Source organism: Myzus persicae, unplaced genomic scaffold (assembly GCF_001856785.1).
Source record: "Myzus persicae strain clone G006 unplaced genomic scaffold, MPER_G0061.0, whole genome shotgun sequence".
Taxonomy (NCBI): domain Eukaryota; kingdom Metazoa; phylum Arthropoda; class Insecta; order Hemiptera; family Aphididae; genus Myzus; species Myzus persicae.
In genome coordinates this window covers 1-16217 of record NW_019104183.1, presented here as the reverse complement: position 1 = coordinate 16217, position 16217 = coordinate 1, and the positions used below count along the sequence as shown (strand labels likewise).

The following is a 16217-nucleotide window of genomic DNA, read 5'->3' as shown; positions in this document are numbered from 1 at the left end:
TATAATTTTGGAAATCTAAGTACAATGCGTCTTACTGCTTTGTTCGAAGTATTTCTCTTTCGAAAAAAAAAAAAATATCGAAATAGTATACAGTCATATATAGATAACCTACAAGGCTTGTGTTTATCCGTAAGACCAGTTTTTGAGCAAAGAATCAGGTAACGTCTAGTTCTTTACAAAATTTTGTAATAATGTTTTCCAGTGTTCAGCGAGTAAAACCAAATTCTAGTTTGAAATTTATCGAATTTTATCTAAGACACAAAAGTTTCATCTTTAATTTAATTGCTCAGATTGATAAGTCACTTTATACTTAAACTAGTAAAACTAAAGTATTTACCATAAATAATGTAGTAGGTATGAATAATTTCAATATTTGAATAAGTATATTAGGGAACCTTATTTTTTGTAGAAACTACATTGAGTAATATTACAATGTTAACTGTTCATAATTCGAGAAAGCTATACATTTTTATAAAAAAACTTTATCGATTCATGATGTTGAACTTTTTTTTCATATAGTTAGTACTCTTTAGCGTTTGATAGTTAATGCTGTACAAAATCAAATAATATCTAGTGTTTAATGTTAATTCAAGAGTTGCATATTTGTATTCCCAATTTAAGCATTAGTTTGTAAATTCTTTTATAAGAGACTACAAGTCTTAACATGAAACAAATCGAAGAAATTTTTTTAAGTTATAATTTAATGTTACAACTTGATAATAATTTTTTGTTACAAGTTATTTTGTAATTATATTATATGAAAAATATATTTAAATTTGAATATTTTATATAATAATGTTATTATGAAATATATAAATATTAAAATACTAAGGTAGCGGTGTAGTATACTATTTAGTAGTACCTACCCAGGTTAGGTTAAATGTGTGTGTTATTATATTATGTTATTATATTATTATGTTATTAGTGCTGCTTTGTGCCCGACTTTGGGCGTTTGTGCAGCACGCCCCGTTTTTTAACGAATTTTCGTAGAGGGGGTGCTTCGGAAACGACAGCACTACACCTCGGAACTTTCAACTTTTGACTTATGCAATCTGTTTGTGCGGCAAACCCCGATTTTAAACGAATTTATCAGGGTGAGGGTTATTTTTTTGTCGAATCTTACAGGTCTTATATAAAATCTAAATTGATTAAAAAATATTAATAGAATAAAAAATATCGAATGTGAATAAAAAATATATATTGGATAGAAAATAATAATTGATTAAAAAAATATGTATTTGGTAAATAAATGTATTTGATTCAAAACATTTATATTGTATAATACATCGAATTTGATTGAAAAATAATAGTTGGATAAAAATTTAATTTGATTAAAAAAAAAAATGATTGAATAAAAAAATCCATGTTGGCTAAAAAAATGTATTTGATTAAAAAAATATGTATTGGATAAAAATAGTATTTGATTAAAAAATTATAATTGGAAAAAAATATATATATTGGATTATTTTGGATTTATATTGATATATTATATTAATAAATATTTTTTTTGTAAAAACGCTGTATTTTTAAAAACTTGAAACTATGTAAAAAAAATTTTCAAAAAAATCAATACTTTTTGAAATAATAAGTGGTTTATGATAAAAAAATCACCCTGTATATTGAAATTATTAACTACCGATTAGGTTAATCTTTAATGGATCCATTTGTTACTTTTAAATTAATTATAAATTATGCTTACACACGATTTTGCATTGTGGGTCGTAAAAACTCCAATATGTTGCCGTAAACATATTTGTTTTGTTTTACATTTGCTTGACCTGATTTTGTAACGCATTTTCTTCTATAACTATCCCTGAACGATTTCCATTTTTTTTGTAACTCCTGGACTGTATGAATATTGATTTAATTTTAATATAATGATTCATTAATTATTATTTAAATTAAATAGTTTTTAACTTTTTAATAAGTATTCTTTTTAATTAAATATTCTTTTTATATTATAATATAACCTATTATAATATATATTTTGAAATTATTTGAGTTATTTAATTTAGATATTTGTCGACTGGGACCAGTTTCTCTGCGCTTCATTTTGATTTTCTGATGGGCGTGTCAACAATAGCGAAAATCATACAAGAAACATGCGAAGCGATATGGACACATTTACAACCCATAGAAATGGCTGCTCCAACAGAAGAAGATTGGCTAGGAATATCAGAAGGATTTTACACTAATTCTCAATTCCCGAACTGTGTTGGTGCCGTAGACGGGAAACATATTAGATTACAATGTCCCCCGAATAGCGGTACTTTATATCATAATTACAAACATTTTTTTTCTTTAATACTCATGGCTATTTGTGATGCGAATTACTGCTTCAGAGTTATAGATGTTGGGTCATATGGAAAAGAAAGCGATTGCAACATTTTCAAAAAATCCATATTCGGTAAAAAATTATATAATAATAAAGTTAACTTTCCACAACCTCGTTGTTTGCCAGGAGATGAACAAGGCATACCTCAACCGTTTATTGTGGTTGGAGATGAAGCATTCGCTTTACATACTAATCTTTTACGGCCTTTCCCCGGAAAAAGTCTGAACGATAAAAGGCGTATATTCAATTACCGCCTATCGAGAGCAAGACAAAATATCGAATGTTCATTCGGTATACTTTCTAATAAATGGAGAGTATTTCATACCACTTTATTAGTTGAACCGAATTTCGCGTTTGCAATCACAAAAGCGGCTTGTGTTTTGCACAATTTTGTCAGACGAAGAGATGGGTACAACTCTGAGGATGCTCAGATTTGTAACATGGAAAATATAACACGAAGAAATGGAGTAGGCAATTCCACATCGAATGCAAAAGACGTGAGAGAATATTTTGTTAATTATTTCAACAACCCGGCTCATGAACTAAGTTGGCAAAAAAGAGTGATATGAAATTAATATATTGTGAAAGTGCGTGGTACCTACTTATACATATTATAATATTATATTAAATATCCGCATATTTTAATTTGTAATATTAATTATGACTTATGAGTTATAAGTGTTTACAAATACAGTTTATTAATATTAAACAAAGTCTAATGAATAAATAAAGTTATATTAATTGCTTACTTTTTTTCTTTTTTTCATTTTCATCAATATTGTTTCGAAATTTTCAAAAAACTTTTTGGCTATTTTAGTCCAGCTGACATGTTTAGCGACTTTGTCGTGGTATAATTTTGATTCTAAATAAATCGGTATATATTAATATAATATATATTGTGTAATCATTCCAAATACAATTGAAATAGGTGGAGGTACGTATCATGTACACATATAAGTATCTATTAACCAGTTTTAAGCAAATAACGAAAATAATGAACGTAACTTAGTTAATTAAAATTATAACATTATCTTCATTGGAGAAAAGAGGAAAAGTGGATATCGCTCTGCTGTACAGTACGTTAGAAGTGGGTTACTGTAATGGATGGTATTAAATTTGTATACAATGATATAATATCATTGTATACAAAAAATGATTCTGATCGGAGACGAGTTTTCAGTCTAGGATATTTTATGATATATTAATTATATTATTTTTAAAAAAAATGTAGGTAAAACAAATTCCAAATTAATCAAATTAGATTTATTATGTTACGTGGAACCTTGTATCAAATTTTCAATCCTTAGCTATAAAAGTTAAAAATTTTATACATTTTTAACAACTAAAGAATTTGTAAATTTTCAGTTAAACAAATTTTGTCAAAATTTGAACTTTAAATGGTTATAAAAAACAATTTGTGCATATGAATTTTTATTATTTTCAAACTGCTATTATATTAACTTATGAGGAACCTTGTACTATGAATTTACACATGATAAATAACTCGAAACTTACCTATATTCCATATGCTTTCCTCGTTATAAACTTCAATAATGAAAGCTTCGTTATCGAACATTGTATATGAATTATGAATACGTGAATCATCAATGAAATGTAAAACACAAATGATGAATGAAATCGTAAAATATAAAATAAACGCGACGTTTCGGCGGGTAAAACGCCCAATGTGAATAATAACATTGGAAATACATGGTTTAATTTTAGAGCGTTCGTGCGATCAGACGCCCAAAATTAAACCGGCGCGTTTCAACGTGATCGAACGCGGCAGAACGCGCGCATATTTTATCAGTGTGAATATAACCATAAATAAACGGCTGTTTTATTTTAAGCGATCAAATCGCGTCGTTCGAAACGCGCGGACGCGCGCGTTCGAATCGCCTAGTGTGTAATGCACTTAAAAATCGAAATTGCTTAAAAAGTAATAAATGGATAAAAAAGCTTAAAAAAAACAATTTCAATTTTAAAAAAAGGCGAACAAGGGAAAGGCGAGTTGAAAAAAAAATCTGTTATTTTTATTCATATTAGATTTTTTTATTCAACTCGTAAAATTCACCAAAAGAAAAAAATATTGTTTTTTTAATTGTGTTACTGACTTTTTATAAAAGTACTTTTATTTTATGTTTACATTTAATTAACATTTATTGTCATTCTTAATTTTTCAAATGTTGCATTTTATCAGGAAAAAATACAAAACTATACTTTATGTGTTTCTGTACCTACTTATTGTTATATTTCTAATTGTCTACCTTTCATATTCATCATCATTGAGAATAGTTCACTAAAAAAAATTTAAAGTTTCATTTTCTTAATGTATTGATTTTGAAACATATAACATAACTCAATGTTATTCATCGATTCAAAAATATATCAATAAAATTGCGAACTAATTTTCTTTTGGTGAATTTTACAAGTTGAATAAAAAAATCTAATTATAATAGAATCAAATATAAATAAAAATAAAAAATGATTTTTTATTCAACTCGCTTTTTCCTTATTTGCCTTTTTTTAAAATTGAAATTGTCTTTTTTTTTATTTTTAGCTTTTATTTATAAATATATACATTAGATTTTTTTTTTATCAATCATTATTTTTAAATCAAATTCAATGTTTTAACCAACTATTATTTTTTAATTAAATACATTTTTTTAGCCAATATATAATTATTTAATCAATTATTATTTTCAATCCCATATATATTTTGTATTCAATTAATATTTTTTAATCATTTTAGATTCTTTATAAAACCTGTGAAATTCGCCAAAAAATATAACCCTCACCCTGGAAAATTCGTTGAAAATCTGGGTTGGCTGCACAATTAAATGGCATAATCAAAAGTTGAAAGTTCCGTGGTGGGGGTTCTGTCGTTCCCGTAGCACCCCCAACTTGAAAAATTCGTTAAAAATCGGGGTTCACCGCACAAACGCCCAAATTCGAGCACAAAGTAGCACAAAAAAGGCTCTTACTTTGGTTGAAAAATTCCGAGGGGGGGGGAGGGGGTGCCAGGGATTTGCACCTGATATATTGTTACAATAGCGGTTGAAAAAAAATTCAAAAATACACATGCACAATTCTTTTTTATAAGCATTGTTTTTTTAAGCATTAATACTATAAATTGTGTATTAGTATTAATTTAGGCAAGTATTTATAATTTTATTTCAATGTGAGGAGGAAAAGGCTGATGAAAACATATAAATATACCTTCATACACACTTTTTTAAGCATTGCAAAATATGTAACATTTTTTTTTACAGTCATTTTAAGTTCAAATTTGTACAAAATTACTTATTAACACAAAGAATAATAATGATTTTTATCGTTTTGTTATAATTCAGTTCCAAAACAGACTAATTTTAAGTAAGTACATTTAATATTTTTCAGCATCACTGATAATTAGAGAATAATGTATGAATAATATTAATTGAACTTACCGGCTACCATATTAATAATAAGTAATAACTAATAACACTTTATGTAGAACAGAGCGACATCCACTTATTTGATTTTTTTAACCTTTGTAAATTTTAATTTATATTGAATACAAGAGAACGTAAGCATTTATATTGTTATCGCCACAGTCGAATTAATTTCTTTAGAAAATCTTAAGAAAATAATCATAATTGAATGCAATAACTTAACAGATAGTATCATAAATATACTTATTTTATATTATTTTAACTTCACAAATACTAAAAAAAATTGTTTTCAACTATTTGAAATTTGAATACTATTTTTAAAATGCTTACCAGTTACCAGTTTTGTACTATATTTTAAGTATTGTAAAAATATTCTTCCTTATATTAGATTTGTTTTTATCCGTATTAATTAGGAACAACCTTAATGGTTTTTTTTGTGGAATGTGAATAATTTTGATACATTAATTTAATTATTTTGCATATTTAAAATTGTTTAGTACATTATATTTTGAGTTATACATTTAATTGAAAAACTGATTTTAATAATTATTTGATTATTATATTTTACGGAAAGTCAAGATAGAAATAGAAGGAATACATTAAAATATCTTGCACAAAAATTGTTTAAAACATCATAATTTCCTAAGCACAGTGTCAAATTGTCATTGTAAATAAATTTTTTTATTGTAACCGATGAATTGATGTAATATCTGTGTTTGTATTTTTAATTTCATACAATAGAGCAGAATATTTTTTAATATAGGTATTGATTCAAAAACAAAAATATATTTTTAAAAACAACGTCAAATTATAACAATTTAAAATTGAGAATACTCATAGTCTATAGACTATAGTTGTACATTTTTAAATACACTCGGAATATGTAATTAATTATTCTTATTGCTCATGGTATATAAATAAATAATTTACAGTATTGTATTGTATTTTATAAATTATTGGTTGTTTATACACAGGATGATTTTTCAATCATGCTCACCCCTTTTTTTCCCTTTAAGTATTCAAATTTTGATTTATAGAATTTTTAAGTACCAATAATAGTCTATACCTTAGATCATATTATTAAATTCTGATATTTTTTGTACTATTTAATAAGTGTCTAGTCACTTGGCAAAATATTGAAAATGTTAATTTATCTAAACTTGATGAGTAGTTTCTCTTTTTTGAGTTCGAATATCATTAGCATTTCAAACAAAAAAAAAAAACACTAAAAAAATAGTCATTTAAAAAAGGACCAGACTGAATAATTACAAGAATTATCTGTAGAGTCGTGTATAGAAAAAAAACATTACCATATTGCATTAAATCTGAAAAAATCTGTTTGTCTGCAATAGTCGATGGGTACAGCGAACGCGTGTTAATTAGTTTATAATATTCTTCCTTGAAAAAAAAAACTTTTTATTAGAAAAGTTAAACGCCTAACAAAATAACAAATATTATACGAAGGTAAGTAAGATTTTAATACATAGATATACTCAAAATGGAATTTCAATAAATCTTAAAGTTGTATAAAAAAAATGCAATTGAAATCAGGAACTAAAATTGTGTGCCCGTATCATACATTTTTTGTATCCCCACTTTTATTATTGTGTTTTTTATTTAATAGGATTACAGTCTTTAGACAATATATATAAAAAGGGTATATTAGCAATAAAAACCATTAGTTATTTTTGTTGCAATCAGTCATCATTGAGTACAATATAGGTAAAGTAATGAAATTAATGGAAGGTAAATACTACAGTGAATATAAGTACCTCTTAATAAACAATAGTATAAAAACATAATTTTGTAATATGAATATAATCACTGTGAAGAGATAATTTTAATTTTAAATTTAGATCAAAGGTATGTAATCAAGACTAAATATATTGACGAATATATAGTATAACATTGTGTTTTATGTTTATATAATAGAATCGTTTAATACAGCCAGTCATCGGATTTAAATTGTAAAATGATTGAAATAATTGTTTACCTAAGTGTTGTAATTCTTGTCGTCGTGTGGTGTTACTTCAAATGGAATAACAGGCACTTTGAAAAATTGGCATCTAGAATGCCGGGACCTCCGTCGTACCCGATCGTTGGAATAGGACTTAAATTTATTGGATCGCCAGAACGTAATGAAAATAATATATTGATATATAAAAAAAAAATATACTACCAATATATATTTTTTGATATCCTTCAGAGATCATGAGCAAAGTATTTGATCTTTTAAAAGAATACTATCCAGGGCCATTTAGTTTATGGTTAGGACCATATTTTGGAGTTGCCATCGCTAAACCAGAAGACTTACAAGTAATTACATTTTTACTGCAATAATGAAAATTAATTATTGGTCAAGTGTTATTTAAATTAAACAGTTAATTTTCCTAAAATGTAATATATTCATATTATATTTTTATATCACAATGTACAAAATAAATCTATTTTAAATTTATTTTTTTCACTAGTATAATTATGAAGTTAAATTATATATTATAAAAATTAATTCTTTTTAATATAGAGATGTGCAAGTACCTTTGAAAATAATATATAATTCATTTGAATACTTTTTGACTTAATAACATCTCCACTATTAAAAATTAATAACATAAGAAATGTTATTGCTTTCACTTTTCAGATTGTCTTAAATAGTTCAAAGGCCCTTCACAAAGGCCGAATGTACAACTTTTTCAAGAACTATGCAGGTGAAGGTTTGTTTACTGCGCCTGGTAAGTTGTATACAAAAGTTTAAACTAAATGCATTTGTACAATATTTAAATAAAATCATTCTCAGTGGATATAAAGAGATTTTTTGAATTTGATATTACAATTTAAAATGTCCCAAATCTTTTATAGTTGATAAATGGCGAAGACATCGTCGCATGATCACTCCCGCATTTAATGCAAAACTTTTAGAACAGTTTTTCCCTGTGTTTAACGAAAAAAATAAAATTCTTATCAGGAACGTAACTAAGGAATTAAATAAAACACAAACGTTCGATCTTTGGGAATATATTGCACCAGCTGCTCTTGATACTATTTGTCGTAAGTATAATGATTGGAGATCATTTTCTATAGTTACTAACGGAATTTGTATTTTTAGAAACTACGATGGGTTACAATCTTGACACTCAATCAAACAATAAAGAGTGTGAATTCGGAGGAGCAATAGTACAGTAATATGAAACAATGATTTGTTTCAAGTCCCTTTAAACTCTTTTCTTAATAAATATTTAATTTACATCTTTCATTTGGTATCCGAAATCAATCATGTAAATTTGTTTGTTTAGAGCAACAGATTTAGACGCTATGCGAATTTATAAGCCATGGTTATACCCGGAAATCATGTTTTCAATGTATTTAAGACTCACTGGACAGCAAAATGTTTTCGATACAATGAACAAATTTCCATTACAAGTACGTATTTTTGACTTAAGAATTTCAATGTTTTGGGTTATTCATCATAATACATCGCTATCATGCCCGTCGTGAATGACGTCACGACTTATAACGATGAAATAATTATTTTGATTTTTAGTTTTACTTATTATTTACAAAATACTTTATAGCAGAGGTTCCCACATTTTATATTATACGACCAATTTTGAAATTTTTTAAAATTTGGTGATCTCCAATAATATCAATGATTTTTTTTTATGTTTGATGGATGAGTTGTTTACAATAAAAAATTAATATTAAAAAATATTTATTTTTTGGTGTTATTAGTCATTAAAGATTCTATTTTTTTCCATAAAAATGAAATATTTATCGTACGCGATCTGTCGCGACGGGCCGTGATGTCGTTTATGTATATAATTATAATATGATAATCGCCATGATCAAGGTCAAATTCTGTATTTAATTACAACCGGACCGCTGCCCTCTGCGACAGATAGCGTTCTATGTGTCCGAGCGTTTATTTTCATTTTTGGATGGTACGTATTGATATGTCGATGTAGTTTGTTCAATCGCATACACTCATTTTTAAATATAAATCCACAAATAACACATATTGTGGTCATAGGTTTTCTTTGTCTCCATTCCATGAAAATCCAATTTGCAAAAAATTCAGAACAATATTTTCCATATCTTATAAGGTCTTTTTGTTTCGACTAAGAAGAACTTGTTGAAGGCTCATTATAGTTTAATTTTCTTTTTTCAACTGTTGACACAGATATTGCCTCTGTTTCTTCTTGAATTTGTGTCATTGACTTTTTATTTAACCTTTTGTCCATAGTTGTACAAAAGTACGAAAAATCGAATTTATTGGAGAAAAATTAATATAAAACTCAGTTTATGTATTGTATTTGATAATATGTCATGTGTACTGAAAATAATTAATAGTTTTGAACATAATGCAGGTCACAACTAATTTTTTTCAAAATCATCGTTGTCTTTTCAATAAATATTAATCTGGTTGCGTCGTTTTGATACTGTCACACTAAAGTACTAAACTCGAAATCGTCACACTCACGATAACGACTGACGATAAAATGAATTTGAAAATCAACGAAAAGTATAAGATAATTTAAAAAATGTATCACATAAATATACAAACTGACCCACTTTTGAGTCGCGACACATTGTTTTTAGTTTCTGCTTTATTGTATTATTTTAATTTTAATTATAAGTATGAGTAATGTACAATTGGTTTTTATGCACTAAAGACGCAACACATTCATTTCATCGATTTTTTTTTAAAGTTAATGTTGACGTTCTAAACCACAACTTTTAGATTTTGAAAGCTTTCTACTTACAATATTATTTCCTCGTATTTAATTTTTGATAGATTTGAATTGTTAATATTTTTATTCAGTTATAAAATTTGATAATTTGTATCAAAAATAATTTTTTGTTCTGCCATTTTAAATATACCCAAGACTATTCTTCATTCAAAAAATATACGTAGAAAACAAGAATATCAACAATAGTTGTTTATTAGACGTAGAAGGTCATTTCATGTTTTGTTTTTTATTTAATGCTCTCTTGAAATGGATTTATCAGACTGCTTAACGTAATACAATTTTTGGACGGTTCAATAGAATATACATTAGGAACTAATGGTACTTCAAGGTTAAGATCTAGCAAATTATCTAACAACTTTTTAGGCAATTTATTTAACAAATTTCATTAGCCAAAGCGCATTACGCGTATCTCAGGTAATTCTGTACAACTTTCTTAAATTTACCCTAACATAATCCTTGTTAAAGCCTATTTATGTAAGTGTATTTGACATTTTTAGGTGATCAAGGAAAAGAAAGTAAAATTTGACCAGATAAAAAAAGCTATTAATGCTAAAATAGACATAATCGATAGTGACAATGGTGAGTTATTTGGGACAGTGAATTTAAATCATCATTGTTTACTACTCTAATATATATTTTCAATAACAAATAATAGTATAAGAAATTAAGATTAAAAAAATAACAACCTCCAAGTAAAATTGATTATTGTTTAGAAAACCAATCAAAACTGTTTTTGGACATATTGTTCAAACTGAACATTGACGGTGGAAACTTATCAGAGAAAGATATTAGGGATGAGGTTGTAACAATGATGTTTGGGGTAAATATTTGTTATTTAAAATAATACCTTGTTTATTCTTTTACTGAAAAATAATACGAATAAAATATATAAATTTAATTGCAGGGTAGTGATACAAGTGCAATCATGGTCTGTTTTAGTCTTTTGATGTTAGCCATACATCAAGATATCCAAGTAAAATATATAATACCTAACATACACTAAAAATATTCTTGAAGCTGTTATTGGAATTTTTAAATATTAAATGTTTAAAGTGTTCACTAATGTTAATACGAAACAAATATATTTAAAATTAAAGAACTGGTTCATTAATTAAGTTTTTAATTATGTGGAAGTAAAACAATGTTAGAACTTGATTATTTTGTTGACAAATTTGTTTATATTTTAGAACAATGTATACGATGAAATTTATGAAATATTTGGCAGAAGTGATCAAGAAATATCTATTGAAGACACTGTTAGACTAGTGTACTTAGAAAAAGTGATAAAAGAAACCCTTCGAATGTTCCCCGTGGGCCCAGTGATACTCAGAGAACTTCAAAACGATCTTAAAATATGTGAGTGAATTTAAAAATGTTATACCTGTGTAAAAGATAATATTAAATCAAATGTATTTAAGTTTCAAATGATTACGTACTGCCAAAAGGGACAACGTGTATCTTAAGCCCACTAGCCACACATCATAACCCTGATTTGTACCCAAAGCCTTGGAACTTCGACCCTGAAAGATTTAGCCCAGAAAATATCGAAAAACGTCATAAATATGCCTTTATTCCGTTTAGTGGTGGTCCAAGGGGTTGTATAGGTAAAGTAATATTTTGAGAAATATCAATAATATACAACTTCAATATGTATTTTACATTCTAATAATATCGTTATTCAAATTTAAACGACAGGATCCAAATATGCCATGTTGTCGATGAAAGTCACTTTGTCAACATTCTTGAGACATTTTAGCGTACACACAGACATAAAATTACCAGACATTAAGTTAAAATTAGGTATATTGATGAGAAGTGTTCACGGTTATCCTGTTACAATTCGAACACGAGACAGGAGACCAACATATTATAAGCGAAATCAGAATCAGCAAGGATAATTCGCAACTATTAATTAATAATAATATTATAACCCGTATGTTTTTAATATTTTTTGTGTTTTATATCAGTTATAATCTTCATTATTAGTGTTTAAATTTTGTATAACACATCTAAATTAGTTACTTTATGCTCGATTAAAAAAAAAGTAACTTATTAATTAATAACAATTGAAAAAATCTTGAACGCATTTTATTTCGATTGTTTACTTTTGGTTGCTATTTATTTACATGTTGACATATTTTAACTATTTAATACATTTTATTAATCTTGGACAATTATATTTTATTCAATTTCTAGTGACTAGTGCTTGAATGATGTTTGCTTATGTATTGAATTCACACCTCCAAAATAAAGTTTTATCGATATATTATGATTCTTGTCATAATATTTTAAGATTACATTTTTTGTATTTAGTCAAAATAAATAAATTAATGAGTAATAAGATATAAGTTAAATGTAAATTTAAAATTGTTTGTCAAAAAGTGAAAACTAGTAGGTACCTAAGCTCAACTAGTCTAAAACAGCTAAGCTTATAACGTTATAGCAATTACGTTACAAATGTACACACCCACCATTACCGCTGCCAAGTACCCGTGGTTTGGATGTGACCGACGGGCACTACTTCGCGATTTACGATCCAATTATAATCATGAGAATACCGACCAATCGAAATGATGTTCATAATTACAAAGTCGTTTTCGCGTGTGATGCACGACACGTTCGACGCTGTCACAGATATCTTTTTTTTTCCTTATGTCTCTTCACCGGTCAACACCATGAGCGAGTGAAAACCACCGTTTCACCGAGGGCATCCTGGTGACGGTGCACAGCACCTCACGCGAAAGGTAATACACATATTTATTATGATTCAGATATCCGTAACTACACCTTGACTTTACACCTATTATTATTATATTTCTTAATTATTAGTATTATATACGACGGTAACCTCAGTGGAGCAGCGCCATGATAAACTGTAATAATATATTTATATCATTATTATTGTCTGTTGTTCTCTTCTTTTTTTTTTTATTCTTTTTTTTTTTTTTTGGTGCAAATTTTTTATGCCGTGTGAGCTTTTCTTGCCTATAAATTAACCATTTTTTTTTCTACGTTTAAATTAAAGATACGACAATTCACCCAACAACTGAGTGTTGAATATTCTTTCCTGTTTTTTTTTTTTTAAATTACACATGCTCCGATTTTCGAATTTCGGCTGTAGGTTGACTACCCACAAAATCCAGTTTTGTCAATGTACGCTCCTGATCGAATCTGGACAGGCATCGTGCGAGAATGAAAAAAATTGAGAAGTTGAGTTGATACAAAACGATATACGCCCTTCAACGTAGGCTATAAATTTTAAGTATTAATTTTGAGTTACACGTAAGTTTATTACAGCAACAATATAACAATAATAACAAATATTATTATTATAATAATAATTATAAAGACTATTATCTTTTATATTTTCATATAATCTAGAACGACCTACAACACCTAAGCTGATAAACTTTTCTTAAAAAATGTGTACATTCAAATACCAGTTAATTTTATATTATATTTACATCGTTATATCGTGAGATTTGTATATATTATTATAAAATGATTCTGTTTTTGTGATTTACTTCGTTTGTATATGATATATGTATGTGACTACAGTTGAGAACTTTTGAAAAATAGTGAAAACATTATTAATAAGATCTACAAGAAAAAATAAAACGTTTTAATGCTTGCATACTCNTGTATGTGACTACAGTTGAGAACTTTTGAAAAATAGTGAAAACATTATTAATAAGATCTACAAGAAAAAATAAAACGTTTTAATGCTTGCATACTCTGTTTATTATGTATATTGTCTATAATTTTATGTAGCTGCGTATAAATGTAGTAAATATTTTGATGACATCATATTATCATACCTCTGCGTTGAATCGTAAGTATACGATTTGACTATTATAATTTTTGTAACTGTATTGATTTAGGCGAGCATTTAGAATTTTAATTTAGTGTAAGATTGAGTGAGTTGATGAAAATATAATATACATATACCTTTATACACAGTAAGTTATCATAGGTACCTATTATTATGTTTGCACATATTTAGACAGACACGCGGGGAGCAGCGGACGACAAGACAACTTACAGCGGGTACGATTTAATTAAGACTGTTTATTATAATATGAAACGGCTATCGCAGTATCGCGCGGTCGTCGATACCGATTACATAATAGTATAAATATTAATTAGGTAGGTAACATACATATCATTATTCCTCCTTAAAAATAATAATAATAATCTAATAACATTTTATAATTCAATTACTTTTGCTTTCACATTCTTATTATACTGAAACAACATATTATAATTGTACACATAATAATTACATAATAATTACATAATAATATAATAAATAATAATATAAACACATCAATAATAATTAAAAACTAATACATTATTTTTTTTTTTTTTTAATCACTCTGATGCATTCCTTCGCTTAACATACTAGATTTTAATTTATTTATATGCACCATTTTCACACTTCCATTCATCATCACTAAATACCGGCATCCACTCAGTTCTTTCATAATTTTACCTGGTAACCAATTTTGACCTTTTGCTTGTGGGTTTTTTACTAACACATTTTCATTAATTTCAAAATGTTCCGATTTTCCAATTGCAGAGTGCTCTAAAATAATGTTCCCTCCTATTTTTGGTTTTAATACTGTTAATTGTGTTTTCGGCTTAAAATTTAACATAATTTCTGCTGGACAACAACCTGTGTCAGCTGACGGTGTATTTCGATAAGACAATAATATATCGTCTATTTTCGTTTGCATTCTCGTTATCTCTCTCTCTCATTACACAGTGACTTAATTAATATCTTCTTAATAGTTTGTACCCCTCTCTCCGCCAAACCGTTTGACTCCGGATTATACGGTGGAGAATGTAATAACCTTATACTATTATTAATACAATATGTTTTTAATTCTTTTGAACCAAACGGCGGTCCGTTATCGCACACAAGTATTTCAGGCGAACCAAAAGTACAAAAACAACGGCTTAAAACTCTGATTACCATTGCTGCGGTTGTATTATTTAACGCCCAACATTCAATCCATTTACTTCCACTATCTACTAGAATTAATAACTTAATTTTATTTACGTCCAAAAAATCAATATGTATACGCTGCCATGGTTTTTCTGACTTCGGCCAGGGGACAAAAATTTTATCCTTCTTACTTTTATCGTTTTGATTAAACTGACATTGTGAACAGCATTTTATATACTTTTCAATACAACTATCTATATTTGGCCACCATACATAAGATCGAGCTAACATTTTTGATCGTACTATACCTGGGTGGTTTTTATGTAAAATATTTAACACTTGCAGTCTTAATATATTTGGAACTACAACTCTATTTCCTATAATTAAACATTCCTTTTCAATTGATAACTCGGACCTCCTACGAAAATATGGTTCTAACTCGTTTTTATAATTTTTATGGCCAACCCAACCCGACTTAACCTGCTCACAAACTATTTTTAAAACAGCGTCTTCACTTGTTTGCTTTGCTATTTCGTGAAACGTTAATGGTAACTGTTCAACTAACATTATTGAACCTAAATCTTCATCAATATTTCCCTCTATAGGTAATCTCGATAGCGCATCAGCATTATTTATGTTTGACCCCTTTCTATATTGAAATTCATAATCATAACCCGATAATATTATAGCCCATCTCTGAAGTCTTGACGAAGCATGTACTGGAATATTTTTGTTTTGATTAAATAATGTCT

General features: G+C 27.4%; 2 protein-coding genes across 2 annotated transcripts; both read left to right on the top strand.

Moving 5' to 3' along the window:
* Positions 1-2016: 2016 nt before the first annotated feature.
* On the top strand, positions 2017-2904 carry LOC111039714 (putative nuclease HARBI1). Its single transcript, XM_022323309.1, has one exon. The coding sequence runs from the start codon at positions 2065-2067 to the stop codon at positions 2902-2904; it is 840 nt and encodes a 279-aa protein (XP_022179001.1). The 5' UTR covers positions 2017-2064.
* A 4531-nt stretch (positions 2905-7435) lies between these two features.
* LOC111039715 (cytochrome P450 4C1-like) lies at positions 7436-12814 on the top strand. Its single transcript, XM_022323310.1, has 13 exons — positions 7436-7632; positions 7702-7904; positions 7976-8085; positions 8411-8501; positions 8629-8817; positions 8876-8948; positions 9063-9189; positions 11015-11096; positions 11231-11337; positions 11422-11490; positions 11705-11873; positions 11936-12121; positions 12213-12814. Exons 2-13 carry the CDS (start codon positions 7742-7744, stop codon positions 12413-12415), a joined length of 1569 nt encoding a protein of 522 aa, XP_022179002.1. The 5' UTR covers positions 7436-7632; positions 7702-7741; the 3' UTR covers positions 12416-12814.
* Positions 12815-16217: the final 3403 nt, after the last annotated feature.

Coding starts and splice junctions, on each gene's coding strand:
- LOC111039715 (XM_022323310.1), top strand. CDS start 7,742: ATGATTGAAATAATTGTTTACCTAAGTGTTGTAATTCTTGTCGTCGTG. Junction 9,190..11,014: donor TGAACAAATTTCCATTACAA/GTACGTATTTTT, acceptor TGACATTTTTAG/GTGATCAAGGAAAAGAAAGT. Junction 11,338..11,421: donor TTGTAACAATGATGTTTGGG/GTAAATATTTGT, acceptor ATTTAATTGCAG/GGTAGTGATACAAGTGCAAT.
- LOC111039714 (XM_022323309.1), top strand. CDS start 2,065: ATGGGCGTGTCAACAATAGCGAAAATCATACAAGAAACATGCGAAGCG.